General features: G+C 37.9%; 1 protein-coding gene across 2 annotated transcripts in view; it reads left to right on the top strand.

Moving 5' to 3' along the window:
- The window catches only part of LOC126210543 (uncharacterized), a 29,050-nt gene extending 15,157 nt beyond the window's left edge, over positions 1-13,893 (top strand). Inside the window, exons 2-7 of one of the 2 annotated variants that reach the window (XM_049939796.1) lie at positions 4,251-4,308; positions 5,929-5,981; positions 6,965-7,000; positions 8,166-8,292; positions 9,229-9,311; positions 13,587-13,893. In XM_049939796.1, the coding sequence (XP_049795753.1) occupies positions 4,251-4,308; positions 5,929-5,981; positions 6,965-7,000; positions 8,166-8,292; positions 9,229-9,311; positions 13,587-13,634 (405 nt within the window). In that variant the 3' untranslated portion in view covers positions 13,635-13,893. The remainder of the gene's footprint in view (positions 1-4,250; positions 4,309-5,928; positions 5,982-6,964; positions 7,001-8,165; positions 8,293-9,228; positions 9,312-13,586) is intronic. The other variant, XM_049939797.1, reaches the window with a different exon arrangement.
- The last annotated feature ends 4,015 nt before the right edge of the window (positions 13,894-17,908 follow it).

Genomic DNA, 17,908 nt, shown 5'->3' with positions numbered 1-17,908 from the left:
ACACTTGGCGAATGGGTAAAAAGATTCTTCTACCTTTCCCGATTTAGGTTTTCTTGTGGATGTGATAATCACTCCCAAAAAAGTGATGAAAACATAAGAGTTTGTGAAATAAACTGAAAACAAAAAATTAAAATTTCCACTCGAGGGAAGAGTTGAACCAAGGACCTTTCGTTCAGTAGTTGCTCACGCTAACCGCAGGACCACGGCGCTCCTAAGCTCACATCCTCTTTGATGTTGCTTATGTTCCACATGGACTACTCAGTTTGTATATTTTGCTTATTTTTTCATAGTTACACACAACTTCTTCCTGTTTCCTCGATTGATCTGTGTTCAGTTTTTCAAGGTCTATCCACTGTGTCAACTTAGAATTAAATCTGAGGGGGGTGCGATGGGGAGGTTCCCTTGTAAGGTTTGATTCGCGCGGTCTGCTGTGTAAGGAAAAAAATATTTCAAGTGTATGGCTTCCGTGGCTCAGTAACAATGTTACGGGAGCTGTAGTGTCTACAGACGGCTATAATGTGTTCAACTTCGTTGAAACTTCGTGTAAACAAACGTATGCACTACCATTGGTCATCAGCTGCATTGCACAAGAGCATCGTGTAACACAATTGGACATACATCTTACTTACGTATTAGATATTTTGTTGTAATTCTGGGTCAAGTGGAGCTGTGGCACACTCTTACGTCCCCAAATACTCTCATTGTCAATTAAATAACAATGATTTTTTCTCACAGCCCTACTGGCTTGTTACTTTCGCAAATATCATTGTCGTTTTAATCATGTCAGGGGCAGTGAACGTCTGTCGATCACTGGGCGAGAATATAATGACGTTGTTCGAGTTCTATAATTTGTGTTAGGGCGACAGAATATGAACTTCGTAGAAAACCACCTGATGGACCTAAAAGTGTGAGGACACCTTAAAACGTCGTGGCAGTGTGAGTGTCCACTGAACAGTCTCTATTGCACTCGGCGTGGAAACATGCTGTTACTCTTGGAATATCGTCCAGAACAGTAAGGCGAATTTTACACCCTGACATTCGCTTACACCGCTACAAGTTGATGGTTGCTCAAAAACTTGGTCCAGAAGACTGGGTGAAACATACAGATGCTTGCAGTACAATCTAAGCATCTGTGTAACCCAAAACTATTCTGTGGTCTAGCAATGAAATGCATTTTCGCCTATCTGGCTCAGTAAATAAGCATTTTTGAATCTCGAGGTGCAACTGTTGCTGTGAACTGTCGGCTACTGTATTGTTAGGTGCTGAAGAAATTTTTTCTCACCAAAATTGGAAGAGTGTGGTGAAGAATATCACACAGAAGTCTTTTGGTTTCAACAGGATGGTGCCACAGCTCACACTGACCATCGTTCACGCCAAATTCAGCAAGAACAGTTTCCCAGCCGCCTGATGTTATGAGGGGATGTTTCGTGGCTCTCTAGCTGTCCAGATTGGAGCCCCTGTGATGTTTTTCTTTGGGGATACCTCAGAGAAGAAGTTCGACCTAGGTTCTTGGAATCTCTTAAGAGGGCAATTACAGATGTCATTGGAATAACACAAGATACACTGAGAAGAGTTTTGGAAAACTTTTTTGAACAACTCATTATGTGCATCGTTCGCCAAGGTCGTCATCTGGATGATATAATTTTCTAAACCTAATGAAAATAAAATGGTATTAAATGCAGCTTTCAGAGGTAAAAATCTTTTTTAATTATCTTTATTGGTTTTTTTACAATTCAGTCATCAAATCAGGGAGTCCATTCTGCCCCACGTTTTATATCTGACATCTGTAAGCTTGGTTGTTTTGATAACCTCTTGCGGCAATGCAGCAAACACTGCAAGCAAAATGAGGTAAAGGGACAGGGTTCAAATGGTTCAAATGGCTCTGAGCACTATGGGACTTAACATCTGAGTTCATCAGTCCCCTAGAACCTAGACCTACTTAAACCTAACCTAATGACATCACACACATCCATTCCTGAGGCAGGATTCGAACCTGTGACCGTAGCAGCCGTGCGGTTCCAGACTGAAGCGCCTAGAACCGCTTGGCCACAACGGCCAGCAAGGGACAGGGAAACTGCTTCATAGTGTGTGATAGGTTGAGAATTTGGATCAGACAGTAAGTGTACTCAGATAGCCTAATCGGCTTAAGATGACTACTAGAGTTAAGCAGCAAATCCAAGTTCGGGTCTCGGCCTGACACAAATTTTCAACCTTCGCCAGTGAATTATCCCTGTGCCCAGTTGTGACTGACGACGGTACCGCCATCAAAATATGATATTTACGCATGTTGTATCATAAACAGTGGTGCCTGCTCTGTCACTCAACTGAAATGTCAAACAACTCACATAATCATACCGTTTCATGTCACTTACATTTCCATTTGGGAAACATCTTACATGAGTGCTCTGTATTGCACATCCTAAAATATACAGCCGATTTTTGTGGCAAATGTAGCGGAGATACTGATACATTGGAACTATTGAACGCAATTGCTAGGTTCAAGTTCCAGGTGAATAATCTAATAAAGGCATTGACGCAGTTCCCACAGTTAGATATTTTGAAGATTTCTCAAAATATGAAGTATGAGATTCCTATCCAAACAAGGGAATAGAATTTATGACAATGTCATTGACTGCAGTATCTTGAGAAAGTTTCAGCAATAGCAAGATTTCTTAATGCTGCATAGAGAAAGCTGCTTGCTGAAAGCTAGTCTCATGGGGTCAAAGGGGTTGGGAGAGGGGATGGGCAACTTTACCAGTACTGCCAAGGACACAAGATTATCTTGGTATGGTTCTGCCTGGCGGTGAAGTGATGTGTATGTGGCAGTTGGTTGTATGGGATCAGCACAGTTAAGGTGGATCTAGGTGGAAACGTGACAGAATAGAATGAGCTATTGTGTTTGAGTGTCCCCATGACTACACTATGAAAGAAGCTACCTGCACGAGGATGTAGTGATGTGTATGTGATAGTGGATTGTATGGGATAAGCGCAGGTAACGTGGGCCCAGGTGGAAATGAGCTATTGTGTTTGAATGTGCCCATCACTGTACCATGACCGAACCTGCCTGATTTGTTGATGCATCAGTGTGGACTGCCCAGCGTGACTACAAGGAATGGTGTACCACTGACAGCCATGTATCACGGCGTGACAACAGTGATTGTAGAAAGATCCTAACTGAAAGGGTCCAGAGAAGAGTACCACTCGTTGTAAAAGATAATCGGTTCTAAACTCAATAGAAATTGCTGTTATAAATGGGTATAGGTCCCTCTACCCCAGTTTTAGACCAAGTGATACGAAGGGAAATGCGTGTAATGGACATTTCAAGATATCTAACAAAAGGCCATTGGTCACAGTGGCATGTCTTCAGTTTTCAAACAACAGGAACTGGGCAGCAACTGGCTGGAGGCGTGTAGTGTGGTTCAATGAGTTGCAGTATTCTTTTTTTTTTTTTTCAAATGAGGTGTATCAAGTCCACTGGTAACCAACTGACGCATTTAACATTAAATTTGTGTAGGGTGTAGTTTAGGCTTCAGATGGGTCACTGGTGTTTTGATGGTATTTTTCACACCAAGTGTCGCCCTCCTTCTACAAACTCATGATGAGTATTCTGTGGATACTCTCATTTCCAAAATGGCAACAGCTGTGTTGTAACGACTTTGCGCATATGTTCCTGGTTTTGTGGACACTCAGGCACTCTATTGCACGCTGAATTGGTCGCTAACTCACCTGATGTTAATCCCATAGTATCAGTCTGTCACTGTTTGGACAAGCAGGCAATTCACTGCAGTCGACAACCATGCAATTAGGTAGCTTCTGGGATCTAACAGTCAATGCGCGGCTTCAGCTGAACATGGCATACCTGAAGAAACTTGTGCACTCTTTTTCTTACTGAAAAGAGGACTTTGTCACGCCTAGAGGCGACGTTACGCGGTATTTACATGGTTTCTCCTCAGGTAACAAATTTATTGTCCAGTGTGCTTGAGTCAAAATCGCAAAAAAGCTCGAAAGAAATGAGAATGTCCTTGCCCAGTTTTATTTGTTAACATAGACACAAATGATTAATTTTAATGTTATTGTGTTTAGTATATACTGAAGTAACAGAAGTCATGGGGCACCCCCTAATATCATGCCGGACCTCCTTTTGCCCGGCATATTGCAGCAACTCGACATGGCATGGACTCAACAAGTCGTTTTGAAGTCCGCTGCTGAAATATTGAGCCAAAGCTCAAGTAATCTATTTTCTGTTACAGGCAGACCCTGCGAAGCTGAAACAAGCTGTAGAAAAGTGCAAGGCATCTGAAAACCTAGGTAAGTTACACTGGTGATTATACAGGGGCGTTCAGTAAGTAATGCAATCCATCTTTTTTCTGTGCCAATTTCGATTGAAAAGATGTGAAATTTCTTGTGGGACATCATGGAATATTTCCGCTTCTGGCCCTATAGATTCATGAAGTTGCGGTAGGTGTCAGTGCTACAAATAGCCGTCAAAATGGCGTCTGTAATGGAGTTGCATTCCAAGCTCTAGAGAGCTGTCATTGAGTTTCTTTTGGCAGAAAACTAGAGCATAACAGATATTCGCAGGCGCTTACAGAATGTATATGCATACCTGTCAGTACACAAAAGCACAGTGAGTCATTAGGCGTGACAGCACAACAAAGTTGTGAGTACCTATCTCATCTCCCATGTGCTGGCTGGTCTCACACAGCTGTGATGCCTGCTGTGTTGTTGCCACCTCTGCCAAGGTGCTGGATGTATCACAACCAAACACCTTGCTGCTCAACTGGACCTCTCTGTCGGTAGTGCTGAAATGCTTTTCCAACAGTTGGGGCACTCAGAGGGGTGTCCCCTATGGGCTCCTCACTGCCTTACAGAAGACCACATAGAGCAGCTGAGAACCGTCTATGTGGAATTGCCCAGTGAAAGGAGAACCCTGCACGAAACAGTACATGGATGATGATGGGGAGGTTATTGAAGCAGCAGGATATTGGTTCCGAGGTCAGCCAACAAAGCATATTCCATAATGAGCAGTTACATGTTTGAGTGCAAAATTAGAAGATTCCTGTAATTCTTCCAAACTGTTGTAGATTTAGAACTTCAAAAAATCTAGGCAAGGACAGAAACTGAACTTCAAGTTTTGAAATATTTATGTGCTCATTTACAGAATTGCATTTAGCAAGATAGAAAGGCTAAGATCAGTCACTGAAATTTGTTAGGCACATCCTTCTTTAACATCCAGACCAATAATCTACTTAGAAAGAAATGACTTAACACTCTTCAAGTTAAGCTCAGCACTCTCATATTATGTGGTTCACGCTGAATTAGGACACTGCAATTCAGGCTTTTACATAAGACTTATGATTAGCTGACTCCTTCCACAACCTGTTTTTTCCTCATGTAGCCCATGTCTTTTGGAATAGCATAATTTGTGACCTGCAAGAATATTTGTGAAGCCATTAACATACTTTGTTACTTTAACAACAGTTTCTAAAATGTTAAATAGCAGATGAAATTATGAATCATAGCGCACTTTTTGAAGGTTGAATCACTATCTTTATGAGGTGTCCAATTACCACCATCTAGAACCAACTTATCTTTGAATATTTCACAATTTGTCTAAACAAAAAAATCCTAGTAAATCAGTTACATCTGAATAACAGTAAACAACAGAGCTCCCATACTTAATTTGGCAAAGACTGAGTTTGAAATGATACAATTTTATTTTTAATTAGCCTGAATGGAAAAAAATATCTGCATGCTTCAGCAATACTGACTTAAGTAAGGAGTGTTACAAGGCAGTTGATTTCTCCAGATTGCTATATTCACAGTTGTTTGTAGAATTGAAACTTTCAGTGCACTATGTAACTTGAACTATAGAATATTTATAAATTGTTCATTGACTAATATAATAATTATTGCTGTGTGTTACAGATAGTTTGGATGGAATCAAGGCTAACAGACAACCCTTCACCAATGAAGAGAAGGTAAACAGATTTCATTAACATTTACTGTATAGAATGTGTTTTGAAGGCCATTAAAAAAATATGCATGATGTAAAGGGTTCTCCAAACGATTTGTGTTACAATGTATATAATGATGAAGGTTATGTTTAACTGTACCAGTTACCCCTTATTACACTTGGAAATCTTCATCATGTTTACAGTTCTCATTCTGCTATATTCAATCACTGACCTTTTGCTATCATATGAAGGCCCCATATATGCTTCATTTTCAACTACATTTTAACATACAAGGTAAGTACGCTAAGGTTACAAATGTCATGGGATAGCAGCATGCACATTTTGAGATGGCAGTAGTATCATGTATATAAGATATAAAAGGACATTGCACTGGCCGAGCTGACATTTCTATTCAGCTGATTAATGTGAAACAGTTTCTGATGTGATTATGGCCACACAATGGAAATTAACAGATTTTGAACATGGTATAGTAGTTGGAGTACACACAACACATTTCATCTCAGTAATTTTTAGGAAATTCAGTATTCCGAGATTGACAGTGTCAAGAGTATGCGAGGATACAGACAACACACCAGCCAACTTCATCTATTTGTAGGGCACGGGTGATAAAACAATGGGCCTACAGTTAATAGTTGCCCTTTTGTAACATATGTGTTTGTAACGCTTATAGTTTCATTCCATTTGTGCTAGAGCAACAAATGACAAAACAAATCAGTAATCCACTCATACTAAACTGAACATTGTGAAACATTTAAAGAGGACAACATGATATTGACTGGCCACTACATCACTCTGTCAGCAGCGGTTATTTGGTAGGGGGAGGCATGGGATCAGCACACCATGCCCCCACCCAGAGTCATCTTTCCAAACCTTGGGGCCATTAACTTTCATCTTGCACACTTAATTCAATAGAGATATGTAACTGATGGATGCGAAATGAACTTTAGAAAACTGTTGTAACTAATGTACATCATTTTCTCTTTCAGTGCTTTATTGGCTGTATGACACTGGATATGACATTTGTAAGTACAGATATTATTGCTGACCTTAAATGTGAATTGTGGAAAAATATATTTTATCATCTTCAAACTTTTAGTGTTTCATTTAAGTCCATAAAAATTGTTACATTTGGTGATTTACAGAATTCCCAGAAATGAACATTTCTCCTGGGACACTGTATAGAACATAATGTAACTTCTCTTAATTATTTTGCACTGGACTGGAAGACCTGTCATTATGACAAATATTAATCAATATTGTGATTTCTGAAGCTACTAAATTATGAAAATAGTTTATTCTTTTTTTATATTTCTTCATGTGTAGTGTTGGTTTCAGTCTGCATATAACAATAGATTATTTGGTATTTAGAAGAAATTAAGATGAGCGTGAGTGACATTTTTAATAATTACATTCTACATATTATTCTAGATACTAATCTACTAGGGAAATCCTAGTAACATACCACTTATACTGAAACTCTGGAAAAAAGTTGTCAGAAATGTGTTCTTCACATCAAAATTTAATCATATCATCAATTATTTAAAAACCTGGAACTTTTCACATCCCCTCCCTATTCATCTGTGAGGTAGTAATATTTTTATATGGTAAATGAGAATTATTGCTCATGGAAAAGAATACTTTGACATTCCCACAACACAAGGAATAAAGATTACTTTATGCTTCCAGTCTCTTGATTAAAATTACATGCACAGACTGCCCTGCATGTGGAAATAGAAATTATCAGCATACTAAAAGATAAAGACATTCTCAGCATGATTCTAGCTCTATTGTGTGAGAATGTACATGATTATCTGATACAGAAATATTACTACTCAGTGAAAGAGTTCTATATAATTTAAGCCGGTCACCACTAGACATCAATCTTATGTTAAAGAAATTACTATTTTCGGGAAAAAATATAATTTTTGGTGTGTTTGGTGTACCATGATCAGATGATAGTAAGTTTATGTTACAAGACAAACGAATCACTGTTCATTACATTGAATTTGAAATGCCCGGTGTGACTGCTGAAGATGCATCATGTGCATTACACAGTGTCCTGTTTGACCACATAAGACTAACTTCACAAGTTTTCTCCCTTCTGCATAAATAGTAACTAATTTCCTCACTATTGCTATCTGGCATCATATGTCTTCCTTGACTCATACCCATTCTCTGCCACAACAGCTCTCTGCAGATGGACAGTATGATGCTGCTAGCACTAAACAAATGATAAGCAACTGTGAACACCTTAAGGACAAGCCTGATGAAAAGAGTGCTGCTTTGGCAGTGGCAGATGACTGTGGCAAAACAGGTAAGGTTTCAAACACATCGTTTCTTGTAAAATAAAGTTGTACTTCTATTACTCAGAGGCGATTTTTCATTAGTCATAGTCATGACTTCAACAGAGTTGCAGTTTGTACAATTTTATTTTATAGTAGGTTGTTGTTGTTGTTGTTGTTGTTGTTGTTGCTGCTGCTGCTGCTGCTGCTGTTGTTGTTGTTGTTGTTGTTGTTGTTGTTGTTGTTGTTGTTGCTGCTGCTGCTGCTGCTGTTGATGTTGCTGCTTGTGCTGCCGCAGCTGTTCTCTGACCGAAAGCTGATTTGCTGCAGCTCTCCATACCCGTCTATGTTGTGCAAGCATCATCGTGTTTCCATAACTACTGCAACCTAAATCATCCCTCTGATCCTGCCTTGGTCTCCCTCTGCAATTTTAACCCCCATTCCTCCCCCCTCATTCCCCCCTTCACCCAACAGTGTTCTCCCTCTGCAATTTTAACCCCCCTTCTTCTCCCCCCCCCCCCCCCGCCTCCATCACATGCACACACAAAGAAACAACCAGGAAGTCAGCTAAAGATATGATGAGGCAAGAACATTCAAGACAAAAATGAAATAATGGTGGTGTGATTGGTCTGGATACATACTACACCATAACCATTTCTTTATAAACATTCTAGAAGGAGCATTAAATATGAAGAAAGGCCAAGCAAGAGGCTGAATGGGATTAAAAAAAAAAAACATAAGTGATATGGAGTCCAATAATAAAAGAAAAGTGAAGGCATTAGCTTGTATCAGAAACATGTGGGGAGTTGCAAACAAATCAAAAGACCAATGAAAATTGTTTGCTGCATCCTGTATCATACAATTTGACACATTTTATTCCTCAGTACTTTCCTCGTGTGTGATTTTGTACGTGAGACGTGTTTAGTTGAAAGACAATTTAAGTAACACCTCACCTCTTATTGTTCCAGTTACTGGCTGCAATGGCTACTGTGAGTGTGGTCCCATGACTGTTGGCTGCTTGATAAAGGGGATGATGGCTAAAGGCTATGAGGTAAGGACTGGTTTGACTGTTTTCTTAGTATACACAACACCTGTGACAAATGGACTATTTATAAAAATAGAAATCTGAACACACACACACATACAAGTTCCATTTCACAGTGAAGCAATCTCTACCCATTTATAAATTTTAAGAGTGTGATATATTCACCTAGTCTGTGTTGCAACCCATATCTTATGTTTTAGAGGCTGGCTTCTTAATAATGCTTGTTTTGGTTGCATCAAAATTTTGACAGTAAACAGGAAAGTGTCTCTTGTTGACAATCAGTTTCCAGTGTCCATTTTACCGAGTCAGATCAGACTGCTGAAAATTAGTAATCAGAAAGGCAATAGAATTCTGGCTTTCTTTACTGTTGATGAATTTGTGAATTCATTATTATTAATTTAGCTCTAAATAAATAGCTTCTTTCTCCATTCTTCCTAAGAGAATGTGTATAGCAATTATGAAGAATACAAGGTAATTCAAAAGGTCACATACAAACTTCAGGAGCTGATGGAGGAGTTGAGTGAAAGACAACAACTCTGTAATAGGAGCTCATGATCTCAGAAGTAATCCTGAGCCTGTGAAAGTTTTTCAATGTAGGAAAAACAAGGGCAATCAATGCACACACACCTTATGTTCAGTAAAGATAATGTGCTGTTTGCTCAACATTGCTGTATGCTACAGAGGGTGATGGAAATGTCAACCACCACATTGAAACAAGCATAATATCTTCGTAGAAAATTCTGGCATGCCCCTCCCCCCCCCCCCCCCAATAAAAAGAAAACAGAGAAACATCAGATTAGGATAGCAAGTTTGCCATGCCATTGGCAAACATCTCCACTTCTGCAAAGGGTATGTGCCATTGAATTTATCACACACTTGCACAGAAAAGAGTGCATATGTTCCTTCTACTTGCATCCACACCTGACTACAGCCTCTAATAGCTGTGGAGGAACTTGTTCAATGGAGACCTTATACCTCACGCCATTGAAACATGGGGGTCTAGTCTAATGACACAATTACAGGTAATGTCAGCCCAAGTTTAAAAAAGATGGGTCAGTTAAGACAACTAAAGAAACCATCCCTAGTGAACTGTACATGAACAGCATGTTGCGTAGAAAATTGGCCTCTTTCTCATAATGTATTCACAAAACTGACCTCTCTCATAAATCCTCCACACATAAAACCATGGACTCACTATTCATTATAGGGGTGTAACTTGTTGTCACGTAGGAAATGGTACACATTATTTTGAGATGTATCCATGAGATGAGTGGTGGTACATATATTTGCTGATGGCTTTTCTTCCACATGTGCAAGTGCCTCCTCTTCCACATTGACTCTGAGCACCCTGTTGGTGGGCCACAAAATGCACTGGATGTATGGGACCCATCTCCCAACATGGTAAAATGGTAAAACGATTGAAATATGCAAGGCTATGGTTGATGCCTGTTTCTGTACTGAGTGCAGTACAGGTGTCAAGCTTCATGCGTATTACCAGTGTCTCACCATACATGAAATGTATGCCTTGCATTTCTCCAAACACTTACATTTTGCAAAGCACTATATGTATCACAAACACTGCAATTACTTTCAGGAATGCTGAAGTCTATCCTATTAATCCATGATAGTACTGCAATGCAAAACACCCACTTTGGGCAAATGAAAACCAAATGTTCATACACAGTAACTGTTACAGAAGACCTTAACATTATGACAAAAGGCAGAACGTGCTTGAATGACAAGCAGTTGTACATACACAGAAACAATGTATTATCTTGAACTTAAGGCATATGTGCAGTGAGTGTCCTTGCTGTTCCTGACTTTCAAAAGCTTCCTGTGGCTCAGGAGGTATGATCCAATCATGTGATCACTGATAACTTAATCTATGATCAAACAAAATGTGTCTTTCCCTCTATCATTGTTTATGTAATTATGTGCTTTCTTATGTGACTTGTATTTAAACAGATACAACATATTATGTATATGTAACAGGAGTCAATACTTTATGCAGCTTAAAAACTCTCTACAGACTAATAAATAGATATTGTAGAAACAGTAGGAGTTAAATGGTAATTGCATATCACAGCCAGGAAAGCAACAACATTACACAAAGCAGTGTTCTCTGTAAACGTATGAGCTCTGTTCAAAAAATTCTGGAACTTTGTCCACAAAATTTTTCTATGCTTACCTTTTAATTATTATACATGACCTCCTTTGAAATACTCTCCTCCACAATTGATACACCAGTCACAATGCCTTTTCCACTTCTGGAAGCAGTCTCGGTACACCTCTTGCTGGATTACACATTGCATCTTCTGTGAATTTTCTTTTATCTTGTCTATTGTTGCAAATCATCTTTTCAATGAGGCTTTCAACTTCAGAAATAAAAAAAAATATCTGCAGGGCCAGGTCATCGGTTAAGATTCTCTAGTGGAACATCTCATTTTCATTTGCGCAATCCAAAAGCTCTTCACTTATTGTGAGGTGAAGGTCATTCTGATTTTGACTCATGAGCCCTGGGACGAACTTGGTGGTAAGAGGATGCATTCCAAGATGGTGATCAGGATTGCATTACATGATCCAACTGAAATGTTACATTCTTCTGCAATCTCTCAGAACATCCGTCTTCAATTCGAATGCACAATTTCATTGACATACCTGACAGAAACAGCATTGGTAGTCATCGTAGGGTGTCCTGACTAAGGATCACCTTTAACTTCCATCTAGCCATTTTTAAAACTTGTGAGCCATTTGTAGTAATAATTATGGCTAAAGCACTCATCACCATTGGCTTCCTGCATCATTTGGTGAGTCTCAGTAAAGGTTTACTTGAGTTTCACACAAAATTTAATGTAGATGCATTGCTCCTCTAACTCTGCCATCTCAAAATTTGCAAGCTGTGCAACAAAGTGTTCTACGCAATACAGCACTGAAAAATAACAGACGTACGCCAATAAAACTTCTAGCAACTGCACGTTAAACACAGGCAATGCAGGGATGCCAATTGCACTTTGCTTCAACTCACCATTGGCATGAAACTACGAATGTTCCATCGCTGTTTGAACAGATCTCATATAAAGACACTGCAGCAGTCACAGAAGAGATGATATGTAAAGAAATAATATAAAACAAAATTGCAGAATTATGTGCCCTTGTGCACACAACCCAATTCGTACAATCATTTCTAAATCTTATGAAATACATTTCAAATTATTTCATTCTACATTCTTTATATAGCCCTGTTGCTCAATTGAGGAATTTTGATGAAACACCCAGTGCAATTTTCAGCTGTGAAAGTGGCAAGAATGTCAAAACTCTTTGGTCTTATTGCCAATTCTGCCTGATGATCAAAGTTTATCTAGCATTGTATTACTGTCTTCTACACAAGCATTGTACGTGCCAGTCTGTGGGAAGATACTGTGCCAAGCACAGAAAACTTAACCTTTATTTTCCATGAATCATGATGTATTCCTTTTTGTAGATGTAGTTGAATGATGACAATTCAGGCAAGCATCTAGTGTAGGGGCTAGGAGGAGCCAATTCTATGAAGAAAGGTGTTGAAATTGGAGGCTTCTAGAAACAGATAATTTTCTGCTAGCAGCAAGGTTTCAGGGAGAGTTGCTGTCACACACCACACAGCAATTAAATATGCTATGAACAAAGTAATATGAAGGAAAAAAGAGGATATGTTATGTATGGCAGGGCTGATCCCTGGACAATCATTCAAGATACATCAACTGCAGATCAGAACTTGCAGGTCTGAGCTTGTGTTATTTTGTTCCTTTTGAAGATAACAAAATGCCCTATGTACCACACAAAATTGATCAGAAAAATATGTACAAGCTCGCTCTGAAAACTATATGAACTTTTGGAGATGAGTATGACAAGCTTCTATTGGTTGCGAAAGCTTGAATTTCAGCGTGTATGTTTGTGTGTCTATCGACCTGCCAGCATTTTCGTTCGGTAAGTCACATCATCTGTGTTTTTATATATATAATTCGGGTCTTTTCTGATAACAAATCTTTATAATTCTCTAATATTTTTAAGCCTAATATATAATATTCACTATACTTTTTGCTACAATAGAAGGGAATAGCAGTGATATAGGTATTCATAGAAGATAATAGCAAATAAGTCTAATGAAATTTGAGTTCAGTAATGAACAAAAGTGATCATATATGTTGAGCTTTTAGTCATATAAAGAGACAAAAAAAGGAAACAGAAGTCTTTAAATTTAACATTAGTGCTACACACATTTTAATTTTGTTGTTGTTTTTCCAGGAATCATTTGCCAGAATTGACAAAGTATTACAAAAACTTGATGGATAGTGTCCTTTATTATACAGTGAGTACATGGACAGAGAAAAATTTGGTGTCTTGAAATACGGAGAAAGATGCATCAAAGAAAATGTGACCAGATGAAGATTAAAAGATAGCAAGTTTTTGTCTAAATATTTAGATTAGTGATGATGTAATATTACACGAGACCAAAAATGTAATTCTGTATCAAACATGTCTATTTTATATAAGCAATTCACGCTTACATGTACCTACATTGTAAAAAAGTAATAAATGAACAATAGAGTCATTTGCTTTGAGAAATTCAGTTTTTAGAGCTCATCTCTAATTAATGTTTAAATATTAACACACAAATATCTAGTAATATGGTTTCCTATACATTTGTTGAATGTAGAAATACATAAGAAATAACTGCCATTAGATACTTATAATGATGACTTGAAAACACAAGTTTGTTTGATGACTCAACTTGAAATGAAACTAGAAAAATATCTATATCCAGCTGAAATATTCTGCACATGTATAAATAATGGGGAACACAATCAAAATGCACATGTTTGCCTTCAACGTAATCTCCATTGGCAGCAATAAACTTTGAGAACCATTTATAAAGTTATTGCAAATCTCCTAAAGAGTTCTTTTGGAATCAGTTGCAGTACTTGGTTCCTACATCTTTGAATATCCAACAAAATATGCATCATACTGCTGTCCAATGCAATTTCAATGGTTGTCAATCATTCTCCTCACCATGTGTGTGTGCCAGGCCCAATCCATTGCACTGATAATTTGCAGAAGTGTTGAATCTCACTTACAAGCCAAAAATTTTAATATCTCTACAGCAGTTTCCAAGTGCTGAAAAATGGTTTTTTCACCAAACATACTAATGCAACCATTTAATAATAGTTACCTACTAGTTACAATGTGCTTAACACAGAGTACTTTTTCTGTGAGATTTGTCTATATCATTTTACTGTCAGGAAGACACATATGAATATTTTCGTATGCGTATTACAGCAATTTTTGAGATTGGATATAAACATGGCAAAAAATCATTGCATATTGAAGGTAAAAGAATCAAATTATTTTTCAGGTCTTTCTCAATGAGGGTCTTTTACAGTATTTTGTAAGAGTAATATGAAGAATGTAAGACAGGACAAATATTAAAATTTTAAATGGACTGAAGCAAGCTTAAATAACCCAAGAACTTCTACATTGACATCAACATGCACACACTGCCTATTACTGTGAAGTGTATGACAAATGGTATTTTCTATTTATCACATATTAACACTCCTCCCTAGTCCACTCATGTATCGAATGTTAGAAAAATGACTTTAAATGCTTCTGTGCACATTGTAATTAGTCTATTCTTGTCCTTGTGGTCCCCATAAGGTCAATGCATGGAAAGTTTTAGCAAGTTTTTAGATTCCTCACTAACACTGGTTTTTGAAACTTTGTAGGTAGGCTTTTATCTTCAAATATCTCCCACTTCATGTTTCTTTAGTGCCATTATGGTCTCACATGACTGAAACATATCTGTGACCCTTTGTGCTACCCATATTTGTGTACATTAAATATCCCATTAGTAGTATTTGAAATGGGTCCCAAATACTTAGGCGATATTCTAAGATGGGTGAAAAGTGTCCTGAGTAGTCTTCTTGGCAGACAGATTAAATTTTCGCAGTAACTTGGAGTCTGCCACCAGCTTTACCCATGAGTGAGCCTAAGTGATCCTTCCATTTGATATCACCACAAACTGTTACACTCTGGTATTTATATGAGTTGACTGATCTGAGTTGTTACTCTTTTTACATTTCATCACATTAGTACTATTTCATGGATCCCACAGTGAGTGGTCTCTGGGGTGTGAAAAGAAGTCAGGGAAGTGTACTTAACCTCATTTAAGTGAAATACATTGAAATGACATTACATTAATGTGCTGTAGTGCTACTTATAATACTAAACCAACTTGAAACATTAAATGTAAGAGTTTCTGTGCACATAACTTCTAGTGGAGTAGAAAGAGCTGCCCAACTGAAAGGTCTTTAATTTGGTCATAAACTAGACCACATCACTACACAACATTTAATGTGCTCTGGTAAGCTGTTCCTCACATGAGTACCACATATCTGTCCCCTTTCTGGTTTAATACTAATCCCTTAACATATTTTTAAAGTTGGTTTTTTTGGCCCTAAGGCTATATTCAGGCTTTTCACTATTTTTTTTATGAAAAGAGAAATATTCTTAATGACAAAGGATATTGACAAATATATGTATTGTGAAGTAGTCTCTGCAGGATGTTTTAGAATTAACACCAGACATAATTCTTACAACATCCTACTGTATTCTGAAAATTTTGCTTCTATACATCATGTTTTCCCAGATCACTCCATAAATCAGTAGTGAGAGGAAATACACAGAACAAACTAATTTATTCATTTTTTAATTGCCTATAGTAATAATCATGCTTGATGCAAACATAGTCAGCTCTAGGCACTTCATTAATTCTAGGCAGTTGATTTTGCAGTTGAGGATATGAACTATCTGTAGTCCAAAACTCTTAACACTTTGTCTTGTATTTCACAATTTCAAAAATATTTCTATAGTTTATCAAGTTCTGTGAGATGTACTGGACTGTACTACTGAGTCTTGTCAAAATTCAATGAAAATCCATTTGCCATGAACCAGCTCTTGAAGTTTTCAAATATTTCATTAGATGCCTTTTCCATAAAGCAACTGATACTATTTTTTTCCTATTCTTTTATCATCTGCAAAAAATATAAAATATGTATCTTCTGAAACTGGAAGTGGAAGATCACTTATGTATACCAAAAACATAAAAACTAAAACTCAAACCTTCTATGCACTATTAGTAATTGCTTCAAATTCTGTGTGCCTGTTGTTAAGCAATTGACATGGAATTGATACATGCTGTTTCCTGTCATTTTGTCAAGCTTATTTTGGAATGCTTGTATTAGATGTTAAGCAATTTTAGGGCTATCTTTGAACAGTTCGCTATCTGCTTCTAAAGAAATTCCCTCATTTTCTTGATTCCTTTTTCCCATCTAATGTTTACTATGTTTCAAATATTTTTTAATCTTGGTGCTGGGAGAAGCTATTTTTATCTTGAAAGTACATAAATTTTGTGCTCTGATGACTCTGCTTAGAATTTTACAATACATTTTGTAATTTATTATCCCTGTCACCATCTTTTTCCATTGATGTAAAAAGGTCTTCTTATATCTTTCCATGAAATCCTGATTTCATTTGTAATCTAGATTTTAGGTGCATTTAATCTGTTTCCAACAGTTAATTTCTTAGAACAACAGTTTTCAAAGTAGTGCATAGGCCATTCTGGTGATGGAATGGGACACATGCATATTGGTAACATTTTACATATGATTTTTCACACTCCAAAATTTAGTTTATACTGAAAAGGAAACTCCCTATGTGATCTTAAAATGAAATTATAAAAATGTTATTTAGTATTGTGTAAATAAGTAAAATGAGTCGTGTGATGGAATGGAGCATGGACATGATGTAAAATTCATCTGTGGTACTATAGTATAAAAATGCCATAGAAGTACACCAAGTCAGATTCTGACCTTTATATATATATGAAAAACAAAGATTCCATGACTTACCAAATGGGAAAGTGCTGGTAGATAGACACAACAAAAAACACACAAACACACACACAGAATTTCAAGCTTTCGCAACCAACGGTTGTTTCATCAGGAAAGAGGGAAGGAGAGGGAAAGACGAAAGGATGTGGATTTTAAGGGAGGGGGTAAGGAGTCATTCCAATCCCGGGAGCGGAAAGACTTACTTTAGGGGGAAAAAAGGACGGATATACACTCGCGCACACACACACACATCCATCCACACATATACAGACACAAGCAGACATATTTAAAGACAAAGAGTTTGGGCAGAGATGTCAGTCGAAGCGGAAGTGCAGAGGCAAAGATGTTGTTGAATGACAGGTGAGGTATGAGTGCCGGCAACTTGAAATTAGCGGAGGTTGAGGCCTGGTGGATAACGGGATGAGAGCATATATTGAAGGGCAAGTTCCCATCTCCGGAGTTCTGATAGGTTGGTGCTAGTGGGAAGTATCCAGATAACCCAGACGGTGTAACACTGTGCCAAGATGTGCTGGCCGTGCACCAAGGCATGTTTAGCCACAGGGTAATCCTCATTACCAACAAACACAGTCTTCCTGTGTCCATTCATGCGAATGGACAGTTTGTTGGTGGTCATTCCCACATAGAAAGCATCACAGTGTAGGCAGGTCAGTTGGTAAA

The sequence above is a fragment of the Schistocerca nitens genome, chromosome 10 (genome assembly GCF_023898315.1).
Source record: "Schistocerca nitens isolate TAMUIC-IGC-003100 chromosome 10, iqSchNite1.1, whole genome shotgun sequence".
Classification (NCBI taxonomy): domain Eukaryota; kingdom Metazoa; phylum Arthropoda; class Insecta; order Orthoptera; family Acrididae; genus Schistocerca; species Schistocerca nitens.
Note: the sequence above shows the minus strand (reverse complement) of the source record. Positions and strands in the feature narration are given on the sequence as shown.